We start from the raw sequence: 21966 nt of genomic DNA, 5'->3' as shown, positions 1-21966 counted from the left end.
AAAATGATCAAATATTTACTAATCAAATACTAATGTACAAATATTCTATATTGTTTTCATATGTGTCTCGAAAGTATAGCGAAGAGCAGTCAATATGTATACTGATTTTTGCATTTTAATTAAAAATCTGAAAGATGGCACTATATTAAGTATAGTGTATTCACCGTGATTTCAAGTGTCATATAAATTTCAAATACAATTTGATATTTCAATTGCAAAAATAAACAAATTATTAGGATTTGATTGCAATACGATTTTTATTGTATTTATCACAACTAACATAATAATAAATGCTATTTAGTTTAATAAATGATATATATTATAATAAAAGCTTTACTTTGAAAGTATTAAAAATGTAGAAACCATAAATGGATTATGCACTGCATATAAAAGAAAGTACTATTGTATTAATTACAGTTTTCCAAGAAATACAAATTAAATAGTACATGCAGTGTAAAAAACTAAATCATCTTATACTGGATTCACACAAGAGATTTATGTGAGAGAGCCTTTTCACACAGCACGAGTAGTTAAAATTTTGATTATAGTTTTGATCGTTAGACTCGTGTGCTTTGATACAAAATCAAATTAAAATTACAAAACTCCAAAAACCAAAAATACAATTAAATTGCAATTTATACAAAATCAAGTTGAAATTAAATTCATGATGAATTATAGTACAATTGTATAGCGATAATTTGAATAATTTTTATAACTTAAAGCAAAAGACTACCATATACATTACAGTAATCAAAGATAGGGTAACCTTGACTACAACATTCGTTACTGACGTTTAACGAGCACAATTGCAAAAATCAAATGAGATAAACTATGATTTGCTATGTGAATACGTTTTTATTAAAAATCGTTTGTATGACACTGTTTTTGTATGTAAAATTAAATTATAATTGTTTATAATTGAAAACATGTCATAATATTATAATACATATAAATAAACAAAAAAAATTCATTATTATTATTTAATTTTTTTTTTTTAAATGATTAAATTATACAGATTCCATCACTATTTTATTAAACTTTTTATAATTAGCATTTATCATTGGAAACATATTATTATAACAAAACTATAATACAAATATATGTATATTAAAACATCATTTTAATTAAAATAGTTTTATTTTTTGTAAACAGATATACAAAATATAGATTTATAATTAATTTTGCTTAACAACTTGTATTGAAAATTAATAAAAACTGTAGCATTAATTTCGCCACTTAACAAATACATATTTAATTATAGTAAATATATTTCTGATCAAACATTTTTTATTATAATTTTTTTGATATAATAATTTATTAGCAGGCTAATTGATCATTTAAATAAAAATAAAAAAAATTATAATTTATTATTTATATTTAAAAACAAATTATATTTGAATGAAATATTTGTCCGATATTTTTTTGTTAAATGAATTATTAAACTTCATATAATTTTGATAACTTTGAATTAATTTTAGTAACACAAAAAATAAGTCATTTACTGCACGTACTATCATAATTTATAACAGAGTATAGATGAGATAAAGTCGAGAAGAATACGCAAAAAATTGTAAGTTTTTCTTAAGTTTATACTGATTCTACAAAGACTAAGCAGTAGTTCAATGTCTAATCCTGATATAACCAGTATTGGTACCCATTGTAATTCACCGCTACGTAAAATTGATAGTTATATTTCTACCACTCTGTCATTGGATACAATTATTTGGTCCATTACTGCATTACAAAAAACTAGTCGGTTAGGAAGTTTCTATGTTCAATAATATGGCAAATCGTCTTTATCTATTACTGTGATTATAGTAACAGTTAAATCAGCGTAAAGCCAGTGTAAAGTAGACTAGTTAAGAAGTTTTGGCAACAACTGGCATGCATACGAGTCCAATGGATCAAATGGTATATAGGTTATATACAGGGGAATAATACAAAGTTACATGTGTAAGTCATTTGTGCACAAAAACATATATACGTGTAAATTATATAAACAGAAACAATTTTTTATTTTTATTATATTGTATTTTAATGAAATATCAATAAAAATTCTTTAAATAAAACTTAAGATTTTGATGATAATTTTAAATTATCATCAATTACTGATTTTACTTGTTATTAATACGAATACATCTAAATTATATATCTTTAGTTTAATTCAATTAAATATATATATATATATATATATATATTGTTTTAATGACCAAAAAACAAATTTTTTTTTTAATAATTTTTTCTTAAATTCATCTTTAAAACTGGCATACAACACTGTGGTCAGGTGTATAAAAACACTTTTAACAAATCCGGAAGAGAATAAATATATCTTTCCTATATATATTATTTTTATATCTATTGTCATAGTATTGTATTAATATTTTTTATACACATATATATTACTCATGTTTCGATGTTAATGTATTTTATAATTGTTTCTTTGTGATATGTACTAAAATATTTTTACATTGTATTAAAATTTCATAGTACCCTAATGATGACTATAGATTATAGTCGAAATGTCGGTAAAAATAAAATCTTTTAAAAACAAATAAATATTTTTTAAAAAGTTTATTATTTAACTATTGACCAATTAGCCCGTAAAAAAACAAAATTATTATTAAAAATATGTTAAATATAACATATTACATTTATCTAAAATATATTAAATTTTTTTCAATTAACCTTAAACAATATGTTTACAAACTATACAAACTTGTATAAATATATATACAATTATCTTAAGATATTCATGAAACATATAGAAAATAGACAAAAATTAGTGATGGTAAATATTCGATCATCAGTGTTGCAAACTACCCATTCTGTTAACATCACTAGGAAGTTATTTTTGCATTATAGACAAGAGAAAGACACTGGCCAGGTGTAGTTGTTTATTTATAGTTAATTAAGTGAAATTGGTATTAATTAATAAGCACTGTGTAATTGTAACAAGAATCATTAATATTATCTTAAAAAATAAATAAATAATATTATTATATTAAAAATTGTGTGTTATCTGCAATGTATGTTGCGCACTTGTCGCCCAGTTGAGTCATCATTATTAACATAGGCCAAGTCTGCAGCAGCACCTTCACAGGTAATTGTTTTCAATCTAGTGTCACACGTTGGCTACCAACTCAACCCTAACAATTTTACAACTGTTCATTTTTAGTTAGTATTGTTGGGCGCAGTGTTTTGGGTGCGCCAAAGTTTTGATGGCGTAATTTTTAACTGCATTCGCACCAGCCAATGGTCAAAAATTGAAATTCCAATATACTATTTCGAAAAAGTAAACTAATGATGATAAATATGAAAGTAATACAATAATTTTTTAATTTATTTTTATTTCATTTTTCAGTATTATCGCTGGTATTCAATAGAATGGAAGACTATAAATTCCTATTTAAAATAGTTTTAGTGGGTAATGCTGGTGTTGGAAAGACGTGTCTTGTACGTAGATTTACACAAGGACTATTTCCACCTGGCCAAGGTGCCACAATAGGTGTTGACTTCATGATTAAAACTGTCGAAGTTGAAGGAGAAAAAATTAAGGTGAAATAGTATATTAAAAAAATAATAGAATATGTATTGAAAATGTGATTGTACTCTTACAATTATAGTTACAAATTTGGGATACTGCAGGACAGGAACGTTTCCGTTCCATTACACAAAGTTACTATAGATCAGCACATGCATTAATACTCGTTTATGATATTAGTTGTCAGCCAACATTTGATTGCTTGCCGGATTGGTTGCGCGAAATACAGGAATATGCTAACTCAAAGGTTTTAAAAATTTTAGTAGGCAATAAAACAGATCGCGATGACCGCGAAATACCAACTCAAGTTGGTGAAGAATTTGCCAAACAACATGATATGTACTTTTTAGAAACATCAGCCAAAGAAGCTGAAAATGTGGAACGTTTGTTCTATGAAATTGCAGCAGAACTTATTGACCAGGCGAGAAGCAAAGATAACACCACTGCAAACAAGAGCGCTACTGACGCTATCGGACTTGGTAATTTGGGTGCAAAGGCTACGCAAACCAATTGTTGTAGCAGTTTAAGCAATTCTCCTAGTCAATCCAATAATAGCACTTAAATGTTGTTGTGTGTCGTCGGTATATTATTGTGTGTTTTAATTTTTAATAGTATTTTTATGCAATCAATCAAAGCTACGAGGGATGCTAAACGTGTGTTATTTTGACTTTTTACGTTTTTTAGTTAAGTATTTTAGTTATTTAATATATGTACTTTTTAAATATTATAATTTATATTATTTTCAGTTTGCAATAGTTTTATATTGAAATGTTCTTTAACATTCTTGTATTAATCAACTATTTGAAATTATTCGTATTTTAAAAAGTATTTTACGAATTTGTTATGTTTTAATTATTTTTTATACACGTTGAACTATAAGAAATTAATGAAAATAGAGAAACTATGAACATTAACTAAAAAAAACATTCCAAAATATTTTAAGAATAAATCGTATTAGTAAAATTAGAGCACTGTATTCATTTTAGATGCGTTTTCTCTGCAAATGCAATGTTAGCATTTTCTCTGCAAGATTTTAGCATAAAACGAATTGAGCTCAAATATATTATTTGCTGGAATGTAGTATGTAATGTATAAAATAGACATTTTCCTATATTTTGAATACTAAATAGAGTATAGTACCCACATAGTAACACAGGTGGCCTTTACAGTTAAACTACAGGATTTTGAGAAAATATTAGTGCGTTGCGGGAGTGAACGGTTTTGTGGCGAAGTTATAGTTGGAAGTTAACAAAAATTGCCAATGAAATTTGAATTCTAGCCATGATGTGAATTTAATCCAGAGTAAGGTCTAACATGGCACCATCCGTTGCAGAAGTTGCAACATGAAGAGATGGTGTTCCTAGAGATTGCTCTATTGCAAACTATGCATAGTCAAGTGGTAGAAGAGGTGAGAAATGCCTTGCAGAAGGGTTGGTTGCATTAATTGGACTACTGGTGGTTAACAAAGAAGGAGATTATCTATATAGAAAAGTAGTTGGACAACTAGTTCCTCTAAAGAGGAACTCCGCTTTACTTGTCATTCTTGCAAATGTTGCTACTACACATGGGATTTGGCATAAATTTCGCATTTTAACGTGTCGAGTGTTCAATCAGGCATCATGTGTAATACCCGCTTAAAGAATGGATATATGGAAGACTACAACCGCATGCAGTTCAAACCCCTGTAATGCAGGGCGAAAAGACGAGCAAATAGAATTAAAGTCTACGCTTGGGATAATAGCGGTTGTAGAGTGGAATGCTTGACGAGTGACAAAATCCATTTCAATATCCCCTTTGAGAGGATTCCGACTGCGTGTGAAATATTTCCTGGAAAATAAAAGCAGGTACTTGTTTATTCGAGTAAGCTTGGAAAACTTGAGAACTAAAGAGTTACAGTAGTGTTTGTAACATGGTCTGCTTCAGTAGTTTACATAATCGCCATGTACTCTTCTTTCGAAGGCGCGGATTAATTACATCGGGTGTAAACTAATTCCGGAACAGATGCGAAAGACGTATGAAATTGGTGGATGAGTAGTTTATGGCAAAGTAAAAATCCATGAAATGGATATCTAAATTGTTTGAAATAATTTTTAATTAATAAAAATAAAATTATTTGAATCATTTAAGTAAGAAAGAACTAAATAAATATACGTTTATCACGAAACAGCAACAAGTGCGAATCATCGCCTTTAGTAATTATAGTAAAAGCCTTCTAATGTTCTTAAGTTTCAGCCTAAAAATTAGTCCTTCTTTTATGTCTATCCTAGCCTAAGAATAATTCTGAACTGTGTTTACTTACGTTCTTCAGTGGTAACACTACTTAGTCAGGGTATAACGAATCTCTACCCGAATCGAGCTTTTTCCTTTTTAGTAAATTCAGGGCTTATTAAACAAAAAATCTCAACGCTGTTACCTCGGATATGGAATAGGTATTCTACTCTGCTAAAGTATCTACCGTCATTCCAAGCGATATTAATATCATACTTTTCAAACCTGCCTTTACTTCGGCTTCATGGTTAGGTCCTCCTTCAGGTAAATTGTACAAGCAATTTACAGGTTGCTCGAGAGAAAATATTCTTAGCGGAAACTCGGTATGTAAAGTAGAAGCTCACTAGACGTAAGTCAGTTTCAATGCTCAAAGTCAAAAAGGCTAAAATTCATAGGGACTCCATTTAAAATTAACCTCAAAAATGAAGGTAGTTAGACCAAAATCTTATAGATATCAATCTTGATAATCTCAACGGATATCCAGTCTATGTGTAACTAATCTCTTGTCAGATTAGATGAGGTTTGCTCAGACACAGCATCAATAGTAAACGATTATATAATCCTCATATTGCATCTTCTCATCACTAAATTAATTCAATTTCTAAAATATTTTTTCAATGATATTAAGTTAATCTCAAAAGATGACTATAAAAGACATTCGCAATTTCGAAATTGTAAAATGAAGAAATAATGGTTCTAATTAAAAAAAATAAAAATATGAAGTAGTTGGAAAAAACAACAATAATTGAATTTTTTATTGAAATGAATTTTTATACAATACATATAATATAATTAAGGTGACCAGACGTCCAGGCGGGACAGTTCCGATTTTTCATAATTTGTCCCGCGCCTCGCGACATTTTTCAAAAGTCCCGACTTTTAGAATTAAGTTAAATTTTATATTTATGAAAATCATTGTTTTGCATTGTAAGAATCTTACGGGATGCGACGACTAACATATTGCTTTTGCTTCCCAGCTACATTGTATTTGGGATTTGGATTTCCACACAATAATGTATTATAAATTGTGGAATATGCACTATCTTAGCCTGGAACTACCACTTCGACTGAACGCGTTTTTTCTACAGTAAATTAAGTGTGGACATCTAAGTCAATAATCTTTGAAAAAAACAGACCAGGCTGTCCTAAAAGATTTGCAATATTTTTACTTTACGTCTGAAAATTGGAACCGGTGCTTATGGAACTTATTATAATATTATTGTATTTACCTACTAGCATATTCACGTCATCCCAAGTTTTTTTTATTCTCGATTTTGGGTTTATTTTGGATGTAAACTTTTCCAAGCTTTCAGATTTCGCGGCGTTGACTTGACATTTAAATAATGCATTGGCCTTTTTATAAAAAACTAAATTTGAGTTTGATTTCAACAACTTTCTCTTTTAAGTTGTTGCAAATTGGAATTCCACCACACGGTATTGTAATCTACTTTAATAAATGATGATGTTTGTGGGATCCCAATATTTGCTGCAGATCTAATAATTTTAGTCAAATTGGCTGCTTCTTTATTAGTTTCATTTGCAATATTAAATCTGTTATTGTTTTGTTTACAAAGTTGTTAGAATTTGTCCCAATCTGCAAAATCGGTTTTGAAGTTTAGCCGTTTTTTTAACCTTATGAATTTATCAAATCGGAGATAGAGAACAGCTGCAGTGATACAACTGCAACAACAACAAATATAAATATGAAGGCTGAAAAAATGTAGTCAATTGACGAAATGACGACAACGAAATAGACGTTTGAACTTCATGCTATGGATTTCAAAGTGTCGGACATCGGGGTGCTTTTCGTGGGTTGAACTCGCATACTAACTGGGCTTTAGATTGCTTTACACCACGTTAAAAAAAATTAAGTTGCAGTGTCTTATTGATTTTCGAAGGAACAACTGAAAAGGAACTGTTGCCGACTGAGTGCTTTATATAGTTGTTTTGTTTCCCTATGCTGGGATGAGCCTGCCCTTTAATAAATTTAATGATTTTGTAGCATTCGGCAACACCTTGTGAACTTAGCTCTCTAACTATTTCGTTGTGTTGAAATATTTATAAAGAGAACATTTTATTAAGCAAATAGCTAATGAGTTCTTTATTGGATAAAAATATTTGAGCAGTAGACATATTGTTGATTAGCAATAACAGGTTACTATCTTTTAGTTCAATAATCGTTATAATTTCTTCACCTTTTATATGTAGAGCTCTCTGCACCACAAAACAAGATAATTCAGACGAAGGTCTTGGATGGGGTCTGGCCAGGCATAACATCTGTAGTAAAGCATTATATAATTCTCATGTTGCATCGTCTCATCACTACTTAATCCAATTTCTACAATGTTCTTTTAATGAAAGACAATCGCGACAAAAACATAGGTATAGGAACCCATATAAATTGAAACGAAACTTTTTACGCCAAAGTTCAGGTCGCCGGATCCAAGGTTCAGCCCTACAAAAAATTTTTTTGTACGGGCCAGTGAAAGACAAAGCCATGAATCATGGAACTATGCCTATAAACCCAAAACAAAACAGCAATCCACTGTTTGGATCTTCCAAAGTAAGGAAAACCGACAAAAGTTGTCCGCGGATGGAGTAAATGTTCGGATGTTTTCGAAGAATTGAGAAAAACTAACCGTAGAAGGAAGATGATTTTCTATCACATTAATTCAAACAAAAAAGTTTTTTGAGTTCAAAACAGCGAACTGATGAGTTCTCCGCCTTATAGTCCCGACTTGGCATCTATTGTCTTCATTTTATTCTCAAACATTAAGAAAAAAAACGCGTGACATTCAAAACTTTAGTTTTAGAGATATCAATTTCAGAGTGGCAAAACTGTTTCGAAGATTGGTTCAATCAAATGAAAAAATGTATTGATCATCACAGAGAATACTTCGAAGAAGAATAAAACCATTTTTACTGATTAACCACTGTGTTTTCATTGTTAGGCGCACAACTTAAAAGTCAGCCCTCGTATTACAAGGCAATATATATATAAAATATGTATTGTATGAAGTATGAAGGCTGTTAGAATTATAACTACATACTTAAATTAGAATTTAGGAAACTTTTCGGTCCCTGAAAATGAATAAAACTTATTAATAAATACGTTATTAATATAAATAGAACGATAGAGAGAGAGAGAGAGAGAGAGAGAGAGAGCATAAATTAAGAAGAAAGCTGAGCTAGAAGAAATAGAAGGAGGAGGGAGAAGAGAAAAAAATAACACAAGAAGTAGACGGAGAGAGGAAGTAGAGATAGTGATAGATAGAGGCGAAAAGAAAGAGGGGAGATACACAGGGAGAAAGAAGAAACGAGAGTGAGAGAGGAGGAGGTAAACGGAAAAGAAGAATAGAATTTGAGGAAAAAATGAGAGAAAAGAAGAAACAAGGAAAGATGCAAAAAAAAGGGGGAAAGGAAGAAAAAAAGAAATGGAGAGAGAGAGAGAGTGAGAGAAAGATAAGAAATTATTTTTTTTAATTACATATAAGTTACTTATTTTATAAAACAATACAAAATATTGCGAAATGCTTTATTTATATAGAAATATAATTTTACATGCATTTAATACATAAACTTTTTTGTATTTCTTAACGAATATATATATATATATGTTCTTCTAGTGGCGTGTATACTCCACTTTAATTTCGAATAAATGTGATTAAATATTTTTATGCTTTTGCTTTTGAGTTTGTAGGTATATTTTTTGGTTTTAAAATGCCCTTGGATCGTAAATAACGTACGATGAATGGAACTGATCCTAATGTGATGCTAATACGGATCGGTGCAAAAACTTTATGTATAGCATAAGACACCACAAATGTACTGGCGCCAGCTGCAATATTGTTATTCAGTGTTGATGATTTGAATCCAAGGTACTCCAAAAACGACACCATATCTACTCCGCTGAAAAAATTAAAAAAAAGAAAAACAGATAAGATAATAAATATATTCAAATGAAATTATTAATAACATAATTAATAAAATATTTAAATTAAAATTAGTTATAATATGCATATGATACATAGTAAAAGCACAACATTTGAATTAAATTTTATACAAGAAGTACATGCAAAGATTAATTTATAATGTAAGTTTATTTTAAATTGAAACAAAATAATTTGTATTGAAATGATATAAGAAACATAATGAACTATTATTCAAATAATTTTTTCTTGTGTGGCAAAAAAATTAGTATTTCAAATGTAGCTTTATAATTAGAGCTCTCCTATCACAAATATCTCCTATCACGTTTATTGAAGTAGGAAATCAGTCCATAACATTGGTATATTATATTTTTCGATGCTATATATTAATGTAAATACGCTCTACAAATATTTCTATAATTAACAATATCAAAAAATCAGCAAAATTATTAAGAACTTTGTACCGCATACAAGCTAGCTAGAACATGGTAGACATACTATATGGTGCTTTAGATCTATTTTCCGAAAAGTCAAGTTTAAACCCATGTCAAGTTACACTGTTGGGAAATAAATGTTTAAATATCAAAAGCAATTAAATGTTGCTGCAGTTTTTGCTTTTCTTTCTTCAGGTTATACAGCATCACATGGAATAAAAGTCCCCGTGGAATGCACACATTATAATAGACCCCACTAATAATGAAAATAGTAAAAGTACTGTACTGCTATTAACTGTACTACTACTAAGTTTGAGCAGCTCGAAGATACTTGAATTCAAATAGTTGCTCAAGTACGTTTAACAGTAAATGCTAGAACATCAAATGTTGGTCGAACATTTCTGAGTGGCTCGGACACAATTAATCTTGAACAACACAATATTCAAAGCTCCTACAATTCGAATAATATTTAAAGTACTATTTTAAAATTATAATTATATTTTCTAATTGTAATTTAACGTCAGATATGACGATAGTGAGTATTTCACTTAAATTCAATTAATTAAAATAATATAAAAGATTTTTTGTTGTTGTAGTTCACTAGTTATCGAAACTTCTCTAAATCATAATTATGAAACAAACTTACAAGAAAAGTGCCTCAAAACACTGTATCTGCCTTTAGTACTGATACTTTTTGTACAAGTACTTTTTGAAAATATTATATATTATTGTAAGTCCCCGCTATTGAAGTCTGTCAGTTATTCTTATATTTTGATTACGTATTAGATTTAATTACATTTTATAGTAAGTCTATTTTTTGATAAACTTTTAATATTAAATACTTTAGAATACAATATCCGCAGCCCATAAATCAAATCTCACATTGCGTTGTATATAATATAGTTTTACCTGATTCTAAAATAGTAAAAAGTATTATTAACAAGAACACAATAATAATAAACAAGATAACATATGGTATTTCAATTTTTTAGATTCAAATCACTATTAATATAAATAAATGTAAAATAATTTTTTTGTCATATACTTCGATAGTCTTACCTAGACACTAAAAGATAACAGCTTCCAAGTGAGAGAAGTGATATGCCGACATGAAATACTATAAGCGTAGTACCATATTCCTTAAAGGCTTTCTTCATTTGATCCTTTTTACTTAACGGCTTTGGTTCGGTGTCTGTTTTCGGATTGGTGCAATAGCTGCGTTTAGATTGTACGTTCCATGGGTTAGTTGCATAGTCTACTGTAGATTAACATGGCAATGATGTGCTAATGTTAGTGTTATCGAGGATGCATTTCATATTATAAAATATAGCACAAAAAAAGAGAATATTTTGTGATGTTTTATTTTTTTTTTTGTGAATAAAATTTGAATTTTGAAAAAAATAAATAAAGAAAAAATAAATGGTTACAGAAAATTTAACATTGTTTTAATATAATTTTTAAAAATTCAAGATATACAAAAAGTATTAATAATTTAATGTTAATTTTCTATTTTTTCTATTGTATCACAAACTATATAATTGAAAGGCTAAGATAAGAGTTTTGTGTTCAAAAATATATTAATTTAAGTTTGTAAATAATATTAAAAATATTAAGATCTATATATATAAAATTAAGATCTTGAACAATAGAGTGGTTCACACTGAAGTGTATTTCTACAAAAGTTTCAAATTGGAATTTTCTCATCCGGTTAAATTAAAAAAAATCGAACATTCGTTCGGTTCGGGTTCTAGTTTCAAGTGAACATTTTTTAAGTATCTTTATTTCAAATTATTTTCCTTGTCATAATTAAAATCATTTTATTAATTCTTTTTTAAAAACATAATTTATTCAGTTTTTTTTGGTCTCGGTTCAGTTTTGCTTAGAAGTCCTGGTTTACACTCTCCAATGTGCTATAAATTTAGTCACAAACACACAAAGCAAACAAAAAATGAGCTTCTCAGATAAATGTTCCATGATATCTCTATTTTTATAAATGCATTTATCCGTTAATGATTTTTTTTAATTGTTGTTTCTACTATTTTTTTAAACTTTAAAAGGATAAAATTAATCTTATCATTCTGGCTACTAAATAACATGAACAGAGATACTCTTTGCTATTCTCAGGGTATTTCTACAATTTGTTGTTGTTGTTGTTGTTGTTGTTGTTGTAGCACGTTTTAGGGTCCCATCAGCAGTGACGGTACAGCAGACAGAAAGTACATATCGCCTATAATGTTAGAGAGATTTTTAGGGTTTAAAATTGAAAGGTGGATTTTGATACGGTAAGAATAAGGAATTGCAGATTCCGTCTTCTCTTCCTTCTCTTTTACGAATAGAGAATAAAGACGTTTATTTTAAACTTCAGTAATTAACTGCAGCTTAGGAAACTCTGTGAAATCGAACTACATATCAATTGGTTTCAGATTTATGTATACTGTAGGATAGTAAGATAGATAAATGATGTTATGTAGTGCAAAGTTTCCGTATAGATATATCGTAACTTAGATTAGTAAAATCATCATTTCTTCTAAAATGATAACTGTAAAATCAAATGGCTATGAGAACATGGTTTTGGGAAGGAAATTGAATCACTATGTAAGGCTGCGAACTCTTATCGATTTTCGACTTCTGAAATGGTTTACCAATCCCAAGAATTGTATAAATATTCAATGTATGAAGATTTGAATCGACGTGACAAAAACACTTTGCGGTTAATCGTGTAATGTGAATATTTATCTGCGTGACACTCAAGATGTACTGGTACTTAGATTACAGCATCTAAAATTGCTGTTCAAAAGTCGAAGTGTCAAATACTTGTTATTGTTTTCAGCTCTTAATATAGTAAAGTTCTACTATAATTAAAACATGTGATTTGTAAAAGAATAAAATGGATCTTAGCTATTAAATGAAAACGCAATATATGATTTCATGACCTAAACCTATCCATTCGTATATTTTTCTTATTTATTTGGCAAATATTTTGAATAAATAACATTTCCAATTCAAAAAACCACAATAATTATTTTAAAAAGGAACTATATATAACTAAATTATTGAACTTAACTCACGGCATTATAAAGACAGCAGTAAAGAGGTTGTATATGGTGTTTATTATTATTATAATAGTTAAACAGATTAATAAAGTTGCCATGTTATGTGATACTTCACAGTTCTATATTAGATAGTTATTCAATATGCAACAAATGCGGAAGACACCAACAATGGTTGGTGACAGACGAAGTGACCGTCTCATTAAAATATGATTTGATGTAATTTTAGATAATCTAAACGCAATACGAACGGAAAACTTAAGGTTGCAGATGAAGAAAAAAATTGCTTTTTTATAAATCTTTTAAGGTGCGCTGATTCTGAGCTTCACATTTGACAGGACCCGAGTATGATTCCTGGTACTTGCAATCTCAAAAATAATTATTTACGAATTATTAAATACAAGAATTATTTCCAAGACCACTGATGATGGGTATTTGGCAATACTCGAAACAGCTGTATGGTCAGCTAAAAATTCAATTAATTAAAATAAAAATAATATAAAATGAATTTTTGTTGTTGTAGTTCACTACTGTTCGAAAAAATCTATTTATAAATCTTTGTCTTTCAATGTTTATAGTACATTTAAGAGCGACTAAGTAACGTTCCACAATATCTTATGGGCTTCCAAAGAAATGATGTATCCGCAAGTCGAGGTACAACAACAATAAAATAATGCATATGTAGTGAAAAAAATTGTACTGAATATTGCTATAGTACTTCGAACTCCATGTTTATGTTCTATATGTCTTGATATCTCATCACCTGATTATTTCTTACAAATTTCTATAAAATTCACAACTTTCTTTATTTTGATATTATGAAAGACGTACACAAATGAGTTATTGCAACATTAATATATATAAGTATATATACATATATAAATGTATATGAACTGTATTTCATATACCTATATATGTATGTTTATAGCAAATTTAATAAGCTATAAGAGTAGCATTGCACATGCAATACACATGCATATGAAAGATACACAACGTTGCTGAATAGAATACTTTCTAAACAAAAGTTACACATACCTTTTTTGTCAACAACAGCATTTTGGTCGTATGCTACCCAACCTGAACGAACGTTTTTACGTAAAGCGGTATAATGATGGCTTTGCAAGTTCTGTGATGTGAATTTATACTCCTGTGACCATTGACCACCAGGCATATTAAGATGAGAGAATTTGTGCATACCACCAAAAGGAGTGGGTACATTGCTTTGCATTGCTGAATTGAGACTAACAGCACCAAAACAATCATAAGATTGCACATGTGGATCCCAATTAGAATTTCCCATGCTGCTTACTGAGTTATCAGCTGTTATATCGATAGATGGCATAGTGTTTCCATAGTTAGATAAAATTACTGTTGCAGATATATCACGAGAACGTTGTGGAGAAAAGCGTGTTGTTTCAGCAGCATCAATATTATTCGGTAAAGGTAATGCACTTGCTGCAGCATAAATCGGACGCGTTGCTGTTGTATGCATTTGCCTCAACTTAAAAGACAAATCTAAAAATAAAAATTAATAAGTGTAATAATATAAGGGAAGAAATTTTTAAAATTGTTCAAAATATAATTGTATTGAAAAAATAAACAAAATTTTGGTTTACTGATAAGTTATGTTGCTATCCAAGAGATCCACTTAGGCCTATAGACCCACCTAACCTAACTTAACTTTACTTAACTGGTTTGCGGATGCTTAAGTCCTATTTCTACTGAATTCATTAAAAAGGACTTATAAACAGAAAATTCAAAGACATCAGATGGGAGAGTAGTTTTATATGTAATTTGTATAATTGATCGATTTGTGGCACTATGCAGTATTTTAATAGAAAACCACTTTTTCAGTAGTGGTTTCAGTAGTACTGGCAATAACATTATATACACTTTGAAAACAATTTCCTTTTATAAAGCAATTTTTCCCACCGACTTAAGGATGAAAATCCTTAATCTTTTCTTTGCTATTCGAATCCTTCTAAATTTTAAAAATGTTTTTTAAAGAGGTTGTTTCGAACAGTAGTGAACTACAACAACAAAAATTCATTTTATATTATTTTTATTTTAATTAATTGAATTTTTGGCTGTTTCGAGTATTGCCAAATACCCATCATCAGTGGTCTTGGAAATAAATCTTGTATTTAATTATTCGTAAATAATTATCGAATCGGGAATCGAACTCGGGTCCTGCTAAATGTGAAGCTCACAATCAGCGTTGTATTTACAGTCTATTTTTAGTTGTATTTACAGTCTATTGTTAAACATCCAACTAAAAAAATTCCAGACTATTTATAAATCTTGTAATTGCTGTGGACTTAATTTTACTTGTTTGATTTGGGAGCAAAATCCCGCTTCCCGAGTATTCAAATCTACGGTTTGTCGCCGCTGGACAGTTGCATAAAGAAAGCAAAAATGTATATTTTGGTACATCGGGTGCCCCTGCGTAGGCACTCTCTCGCACACAGCCCTTAAGCATGGACTAGATTAACCAATCGAAAATGAAAATTGCAATAAAAGTGCATTAAAAGAGCATCTTTATTGAAAAAATTACCCCAGATTCACCAATCGAAATTGCCAAAAGTGTAGCTTTATTATAATTCTCAATTGGTTTTGTTTTAATTCTCAATAAATTGCTTAGATATTTAGATGAACAGTTGCTTATAATTTAATATAAAATGTTAACTTAAATTCAAACAATACGTGTCATTCGTTCTATGTACTTATAACTTAATAAAAAGCTTTTGTTTCGTAACACATATAACTATTTTATTACATTTTATTCGTTATATACGTATTTGAGCTAATACTTTTTAGACCATATATTAACATTAAAAATTAAAACGATCGGCATCAATAGCGGTAATGTAAATTGGTCGATTGTACACAAGTTGTGAAGGAGCCTACCATGTTCTGAATATCAAGGATTATGTTAAACTTATATAAGCTGAAAGTTACCAAATTTACTGTGCCGTTACATTGCTGGAGAGGCCCTATGCTCTACGAGAAGAAGCGGACTACAGTAAGAAAGTACATTGTTGAATAAATGGAGGTACAAATTGTCTAACAGAGACACTATAGACTACATATCTAACATTATTGAATAAATGGAGGTATAAATTCTTTATTAAAGATACTAAAAAGTTGTCTGACGACATATCTAACATTGTTCAATAAAGATAAATAGAGGTAAAGATTGTCTAACAGAGATACACACTAAAAAGTATGTCTGACGAGGCAAAAATTGAAGTTGTCTTACTTCATACATTCGCTGAAGTACTCAATAAATCTAATCGATGTTTATTAATAGAATGATGTGCGATATTATGGGTAACGAATCAGACTTACTATATGAATTTACATATCTAATATTGAAGAAATTACGGTTACACTTCAAAATAAAGTCTCCTCGTATAATATTATGTCGGCAGTCTTCAAAAATTGTGACTAACACCAATTAGGTTTAAATTATGTCAACTATTAAAAGATCGACAAGTTTTTCGGTTTATACTCGTGTTAATTTGAACTTTGTTTAATAACTGGAATCGTTACAGATCATGAGTGGCTTACTACCATATTTCTAAGCTTACAATTTGCGTGTTGATTTTATAAAAAATTAATAGAAATATCCATTCGTTTATTGTACAAGTGACCTACGATCACAAAAAAACGAAACAGATATTTTTGTTTTGAGTCTCAACGAGTCAAAAAATATATCTAAAAACTTGTATTTTAGGCTATGATGGCGGGATGCAACAAAACATTGATATATTTGATTTATATAACAATCATGCATATATATATATGTATTAGATATAGATACATAATACACTATATCAGTAACTTATAAAATGCATTTAAAAATTGGAAAAAATTCTTACAGCTACGTCTACTTATATATAATGGTTCTAAGAACGGTTGGGTCTACGTTTATAAGTCACCCGTTGAGTTCGACGATCAAGTGTCGTTCATCACATCTGAAAGGAAGTACAGTATCAGATCATTGCGGATTACAACAACAACAACAACTTATATATAGTATTACCATTAACATATATATACATAATATTACAGCTACGAGTCATGTAATGCAGACAGTCATGGTTACGTTCAATGTAAAATTGTAGTTGTTTTTAATGGAAATTGTAAAATCAAGAATGAGAGAAATGTCGTTTTAAATTTAGTATGTCGATCCACCACTAGGAGCTTTGTGTGACTCATCATGCGGCTTAAAACAGTTACTCAGTAATAAATGTTAGAATTTGCGCCTATTAAGAGTAAATATGTACTTTTATATGAACATGTAAGCCTATGCACACAAAAATAAATATCTTTTAAATTAGGGCATAAAAAAAGCACCAAAATAGTGGTAAAAGTAGGAAATGGGCAATTGTGATATGACTCTGTGTATAACATGCGTTTTGGTCATGATATAAAGTGTGTAAAATTGCGGTGATCATTCGTCGTATGACAAATCTCTATATGGCCCTACTTCAAAACGAAAATATTAAAACACAACTATAACAAATGTTTATCATTTATGATCGAGATATAAACCTAAAAACCATAAGCCTGGCACATCCATAAAAATGTTCATCAATCAACGGTTTAAAAAAATGGATTTCTATGCACAGACGAAATGTTGATGAAGTTTTATTTCCTTAAAAATCATATTAAATAGGGTTAAAGCTCTATTAAGAGGATAAACGAATGATGACATGAACGAACATCTATATAAATCGATCATTGTAGTTAGTCCCTAGTGTTCATACATTCTTTCAAACAGGTCTCTTAACTAAATATAATTGCTGGTTCTGTCAGTGTACACATATGACAGCTTCCACTGCACTTATTCAGTTCAGGAAGTATTAAAAACATCTAATAGCATTCTCAGCGTAATTTTCAAATATAATAATAAAATTATTATATATAAATATTGACAAATATTAAAATAGAATTAACCAAAATAGCTCCTCATATGATTGCTAACTTATTACGACGTTTTTCATCTTTTTTTGTATATGAAATTAAAGGCTTGAATATAAAATATGTTTATGTCTTTTATTTATATAAAATATTAAAACTATTTATATACATATACAGTACACTCTCGAACAATACGGAATACGTTCTGTGCTGTAGAAACTCACTTATTCAGTGACATAAATAATCAAAAACGTTTGCAAGTTCAATAACGTCTTTAAAGTTGAAATTTTCGTCATTATGTGTTATGTGAAAGTCTACTGTATATTCGCAACTGTTCCCCATGATGACGTTTATGGCAAATAACGAAATGTTTTATATCTAAAGATCATAAAACCGAAATAAATTTAATAATAACAATGATCAGATTATAAATATTATATGAAATCGCAATCTAGAAACCTACAAAATAAATGACGAATGACAGTTCATTATTCCTGAAAGAACGTTTATTGGTACTTATGAAGTCTTAAGATTATTTTAAGCAATGTTCGTATTCTAAGATTTTTTATATCCTATATATATCCTATCCCTATCCCTATATAATCTTACACTACCATTACCTATCCCCATACTAACCTATGTATACGTTTATGTAATTTCTTTCATGTCATATGCTTTATAAATCCTTGTGATCTACAACAACAATAGCACTGTGGAGTCACTCAATTATAGCCAAGTTTCACGTTAATCTTTGCGGACAAAGTAAGTAGAATTTCTAAAGAAGTTGCACCGGGTGCAACTACAATAAATCTTAAAGTTGAACACTAACATATTATTGAACTAAATATTACTTTGTTTTGTTTTTTTTATATTCATGTATTATTAAAGTAAATATTACCCTGGAGACCATTAAAAGAGGTAACTTACTCTGCTTTCTGCAACTTGCCAATAACATATGGAAAGAACTTAGATCATGTGCAACTTCCAGGTTAACATGGCCCACCTATAACAAAAATAAAACCTCGGAAGTCATCAAAGAATATGGCGTGAACACAGCAAGGCTTACTGCAGTTCTTACTGGTCATTGGTGTGTAGGAACTCACGCAAAGAAACTGAGTATTCCCTATAACTCTCACTGGAGAAGTTGTGGAAACCCGCAGGATTCTCTCTCTTTTCTCTGTGAATGCCCGGCTTTAGCGTCTAGAAGATATAGGTGCTTAGGAAAATACTTCTGTGATAGTTTATCAGACTACTCAACGATGAAGATGAAAGACCTATGAAATTACCTAAATTCGGCGGGATGGATTTAGTCTGTACTGGGGTTCTTGCGAGAAATGTGGTAGCAAAACGATGAAAAATCGCTAATTGAGGTACATTTGAAGTTATCTAATAGCCTGCCACTGCAACTAACCAAATATTCTTGAACAAACAAGTATCTAAACAAAGTTTTTATTTGCTTTGTTCAATAAAATAACACTTCAATGAGAGCAAAAGTGTGGTTCTAAAGATGGATAACAATAGTCATTGTCCGAAATCACTTAACGAGAACTAAGAGCCATTATTGTTATTCAGGAATTCATAAAAAATTCCTTATTTACTAAAAAAAAATTTCCTTTATTCATATTTTGTTCTTCATAGCAACAAAAATAAATTCAGAATTAACAAGCACTTCCATATGACAACGCTTCATTGTTACGATTGATTTGTATATAAAATTTAATTCAATAAAAATTAATTTTCTCATAACACCAGTAACACCACTACACAATATCAGTATAGTTTAATTAATAAATAAAAAGCTATAGAACTCAACTGCAAGATATCACTCATTTATTAGGGCAGGTTAAGGATAACAGAAGTATGGTATTTTAAGTGTCATTGACCGAAAAATAAATAACACAAAAAATAAATAAATAAATCGTAATTCATATATGCACACAACACAAATAACATATATTTATATATTAAAATGTATATTAATTTATCCATAGCACAACAATGACAAATTTTAGCGGCTCTTGATTATTTTGATCTAAATGACCTTCGGCATATATAAACTGTTGCTGGTCCCCTGGTTCCACAACTCATTGTTGTGTCAGTATCTTTTTATAATCAGAAAATATAATTAATTAATTTTTATACTTATTTACCATTAAATTGCTTTGTTAAATCATTATTGCAATATGTAAAATTCCTTTTGGACAAAGTTGAGGCACAATTTAAAATTTTTTTTGAGTTATACATTTTTCTTCCGTATATTAATAATTCTCACTTCTTTCAGTATTGCTTTTAGAAAAACAAATGAATATACGGATTGGCTCAGGCAATTCTAGCGTAAATGATCAGTGTTGGTGAGTGTTCAAAAATAGCATTTTTTCTATTATATATCGCAAATAATACTACTGGTACTACTACTATTTTTGTGCAAAAATCGTAAGATCGTTACAATACTGCATATAATGCATATATTACTGTTTTATTGTTATGACAGTATCATATTGGGATTTAATTGATACAATTGAAAGAGAAATGATCTGTATTTTTTTTATTGGAACAATATGAACTTCAAATGATACAGCAACGGACGTTATTTGTCAGCTGTTCTTTTGTTTATGTATTTAATACATTTTTTTATCAATTACAGAAAAGTATTATTAAAATACATACATATCTCACTTAAGATCTAAGCTGTATATAAACACAACAAAGGTGGGAACTAATAGCAATGCAATGAACAAAAAATTGCACTCGCACAGTCTAGAGCATTATGAATTATGTGTCCAAAGTAAAAGTAAATAGGCCGTGTCCAAGTTCGAGTAAATCGAGGTAAAGTTAATTGTAATTTTCTAAGGATTTTTTGCACCGCACTTATGTAAATATTTATTTATTATTTTTTTGTTAAAAATTTTCAAATATATTTATTTATTTATTACACATCTTATAAAATTTTCCCAATGGTAATACCTTATTTACCTAATTTTTATCTAATTTACTCTACTCGAAATTCTGGTAAATACTAGTGCTGTTCACATTATTCGAAGTTTTTAAAAATTCGAAGTTCTTCGAATATTCGAATATTCGCATTTCAACGAAGTCTTCGAAGTTGGAAAAAACTTCGAAGTTTTTGTAAATTTTTGTTCTCGAAGTCTTCAAAGTTCGAAGTTTTTCACTACACTTAAACTTCGAAGACTTCGAGAACAAAAATTTACAAAAACTTCGAAGTTTTTTTCAACTTCGAAGACTTCGTTTACTATTCGAACATTCGAATTCTTCGAATACTTCGTAAATTCGAATATGAACAGCACTAGTAAATACCAACATTCGCTGCCATACCGACATAATTTACTATTTTCCTCAATTTACTATCAATTTTCTCGAACTTGCACACGGCCGATAATGGTAAAAGTTTGTAACACATGATACTTTTTATATCAATATTCTTAAAAAGTTTAAGTTTATTGCTCCAACTCGATTATTTGTTAGAAAGTTTATATACAATGTTATGTTATAAAAACTGAAAAAAAACTAGTTTAGTCTAGTTTCATAATTTAGTTTAGTCTTTCATAATAACTTCATTCAATTCTCAATTCAGAGTAAACATTTTTCTGTATCTTAAAAGAAATTTTTTAAGTTCACATAATAAATTTCAGTGAATAATATATAAATCAAAAACAACCCCCACCCTCATTAGGTACGCTATAATATCACAAATAAAACGCTTATATACTTAATTGAATTGTTTAAAAACACAATAAAAACAAATCTATTGCAATGTTAGGGTTGCAAGTATAATAAAAATAAAATACATTTAAGGGCTA

The 21966-nt window shown here is 29.2% G+C and overlaps 2 protein-coding genes across 3 annotated transcripts; one reads left to right on the top strand and one right to left on the bottom strand.

Annotated features, from left to right (window-relative positions):
• Window positions 1–2861: 2861 nt before the first annotated feature.
• LOC119662168 (ras-related protein Rab-30) lies at window positions 2862–4499 on the top strand. 2 transcript variants are annotated; one of them, XM_038071729.1, is made up of 4 exons: window positions 2863–3100; window positions 3176–3292; window positions 3362–3555; window positions 3624–4499. In XM_038071729.1, exons 3-4 carry the CDS (start codon window positions 3385–3387, stop codon window positions 4101–4103), a joined length of 651 nt encoding a protein of 216 aa, XP_037927657.1. In that variant the 5' UTR covers window positions 2863–3100; window positions 3176–3292; window positions 3362–3384; the 3' UTR covers window positions 4104–4499. The 2 variants fall into 2 exon arrangements, with proteins under 2 accessions (XP_037927658.1, XP_037927657.1); XM_038071730.1 differs by lacking the exon at window positions 3176–3292 and having other exon boundaries at window positions 2862–3100.
• Window positions 4500–9375: 4876 nt separating this feature from the next.
• LOC119689556 lies at window positions 9376–20447 on the bottom strand. The gene is made up of 4 exons (XM_038104412.1): window positions 20299–20447; window positions 14258–14737; window positions 11232–11430; window positions 9376–9718 (listed from the first exon to the last, which is right to left on the bottom strand). The coding sequence occupies exons 1-4, from the start codon at window positions 20390–20392 to the stop codon at window positions 9484–9486; spliced, it is 1008 nt and encodes a 335-aa protein (XP_037960340.1). The 5' UTR covers window positions 20393–20447; the 3' UTR covers window positions 9376–9483.
• Window positions 20448–21966: the final 1519 nt, after the last annotated feature.

The sequence above is a fragment of the Teleopsis dalmanni genome, chromosome X (assembly GCF_002237135.1).
Source record: "Teleopsis dalmanni isolate 2A chromosome X, ASM223713v2, whole genome shotgun sequence".
Classification (NCBI taxonomy): Eukaryota; Metazoa; Arthropoda; class Insecta; order Diptera; family Diopsidae; genus Teleopsis; species Teleopsis dalmanni.
Note: the sequence above shows the minus strand (reverse complement) of the source record. Positions and strands in the feature narration are given on the sequence as shown.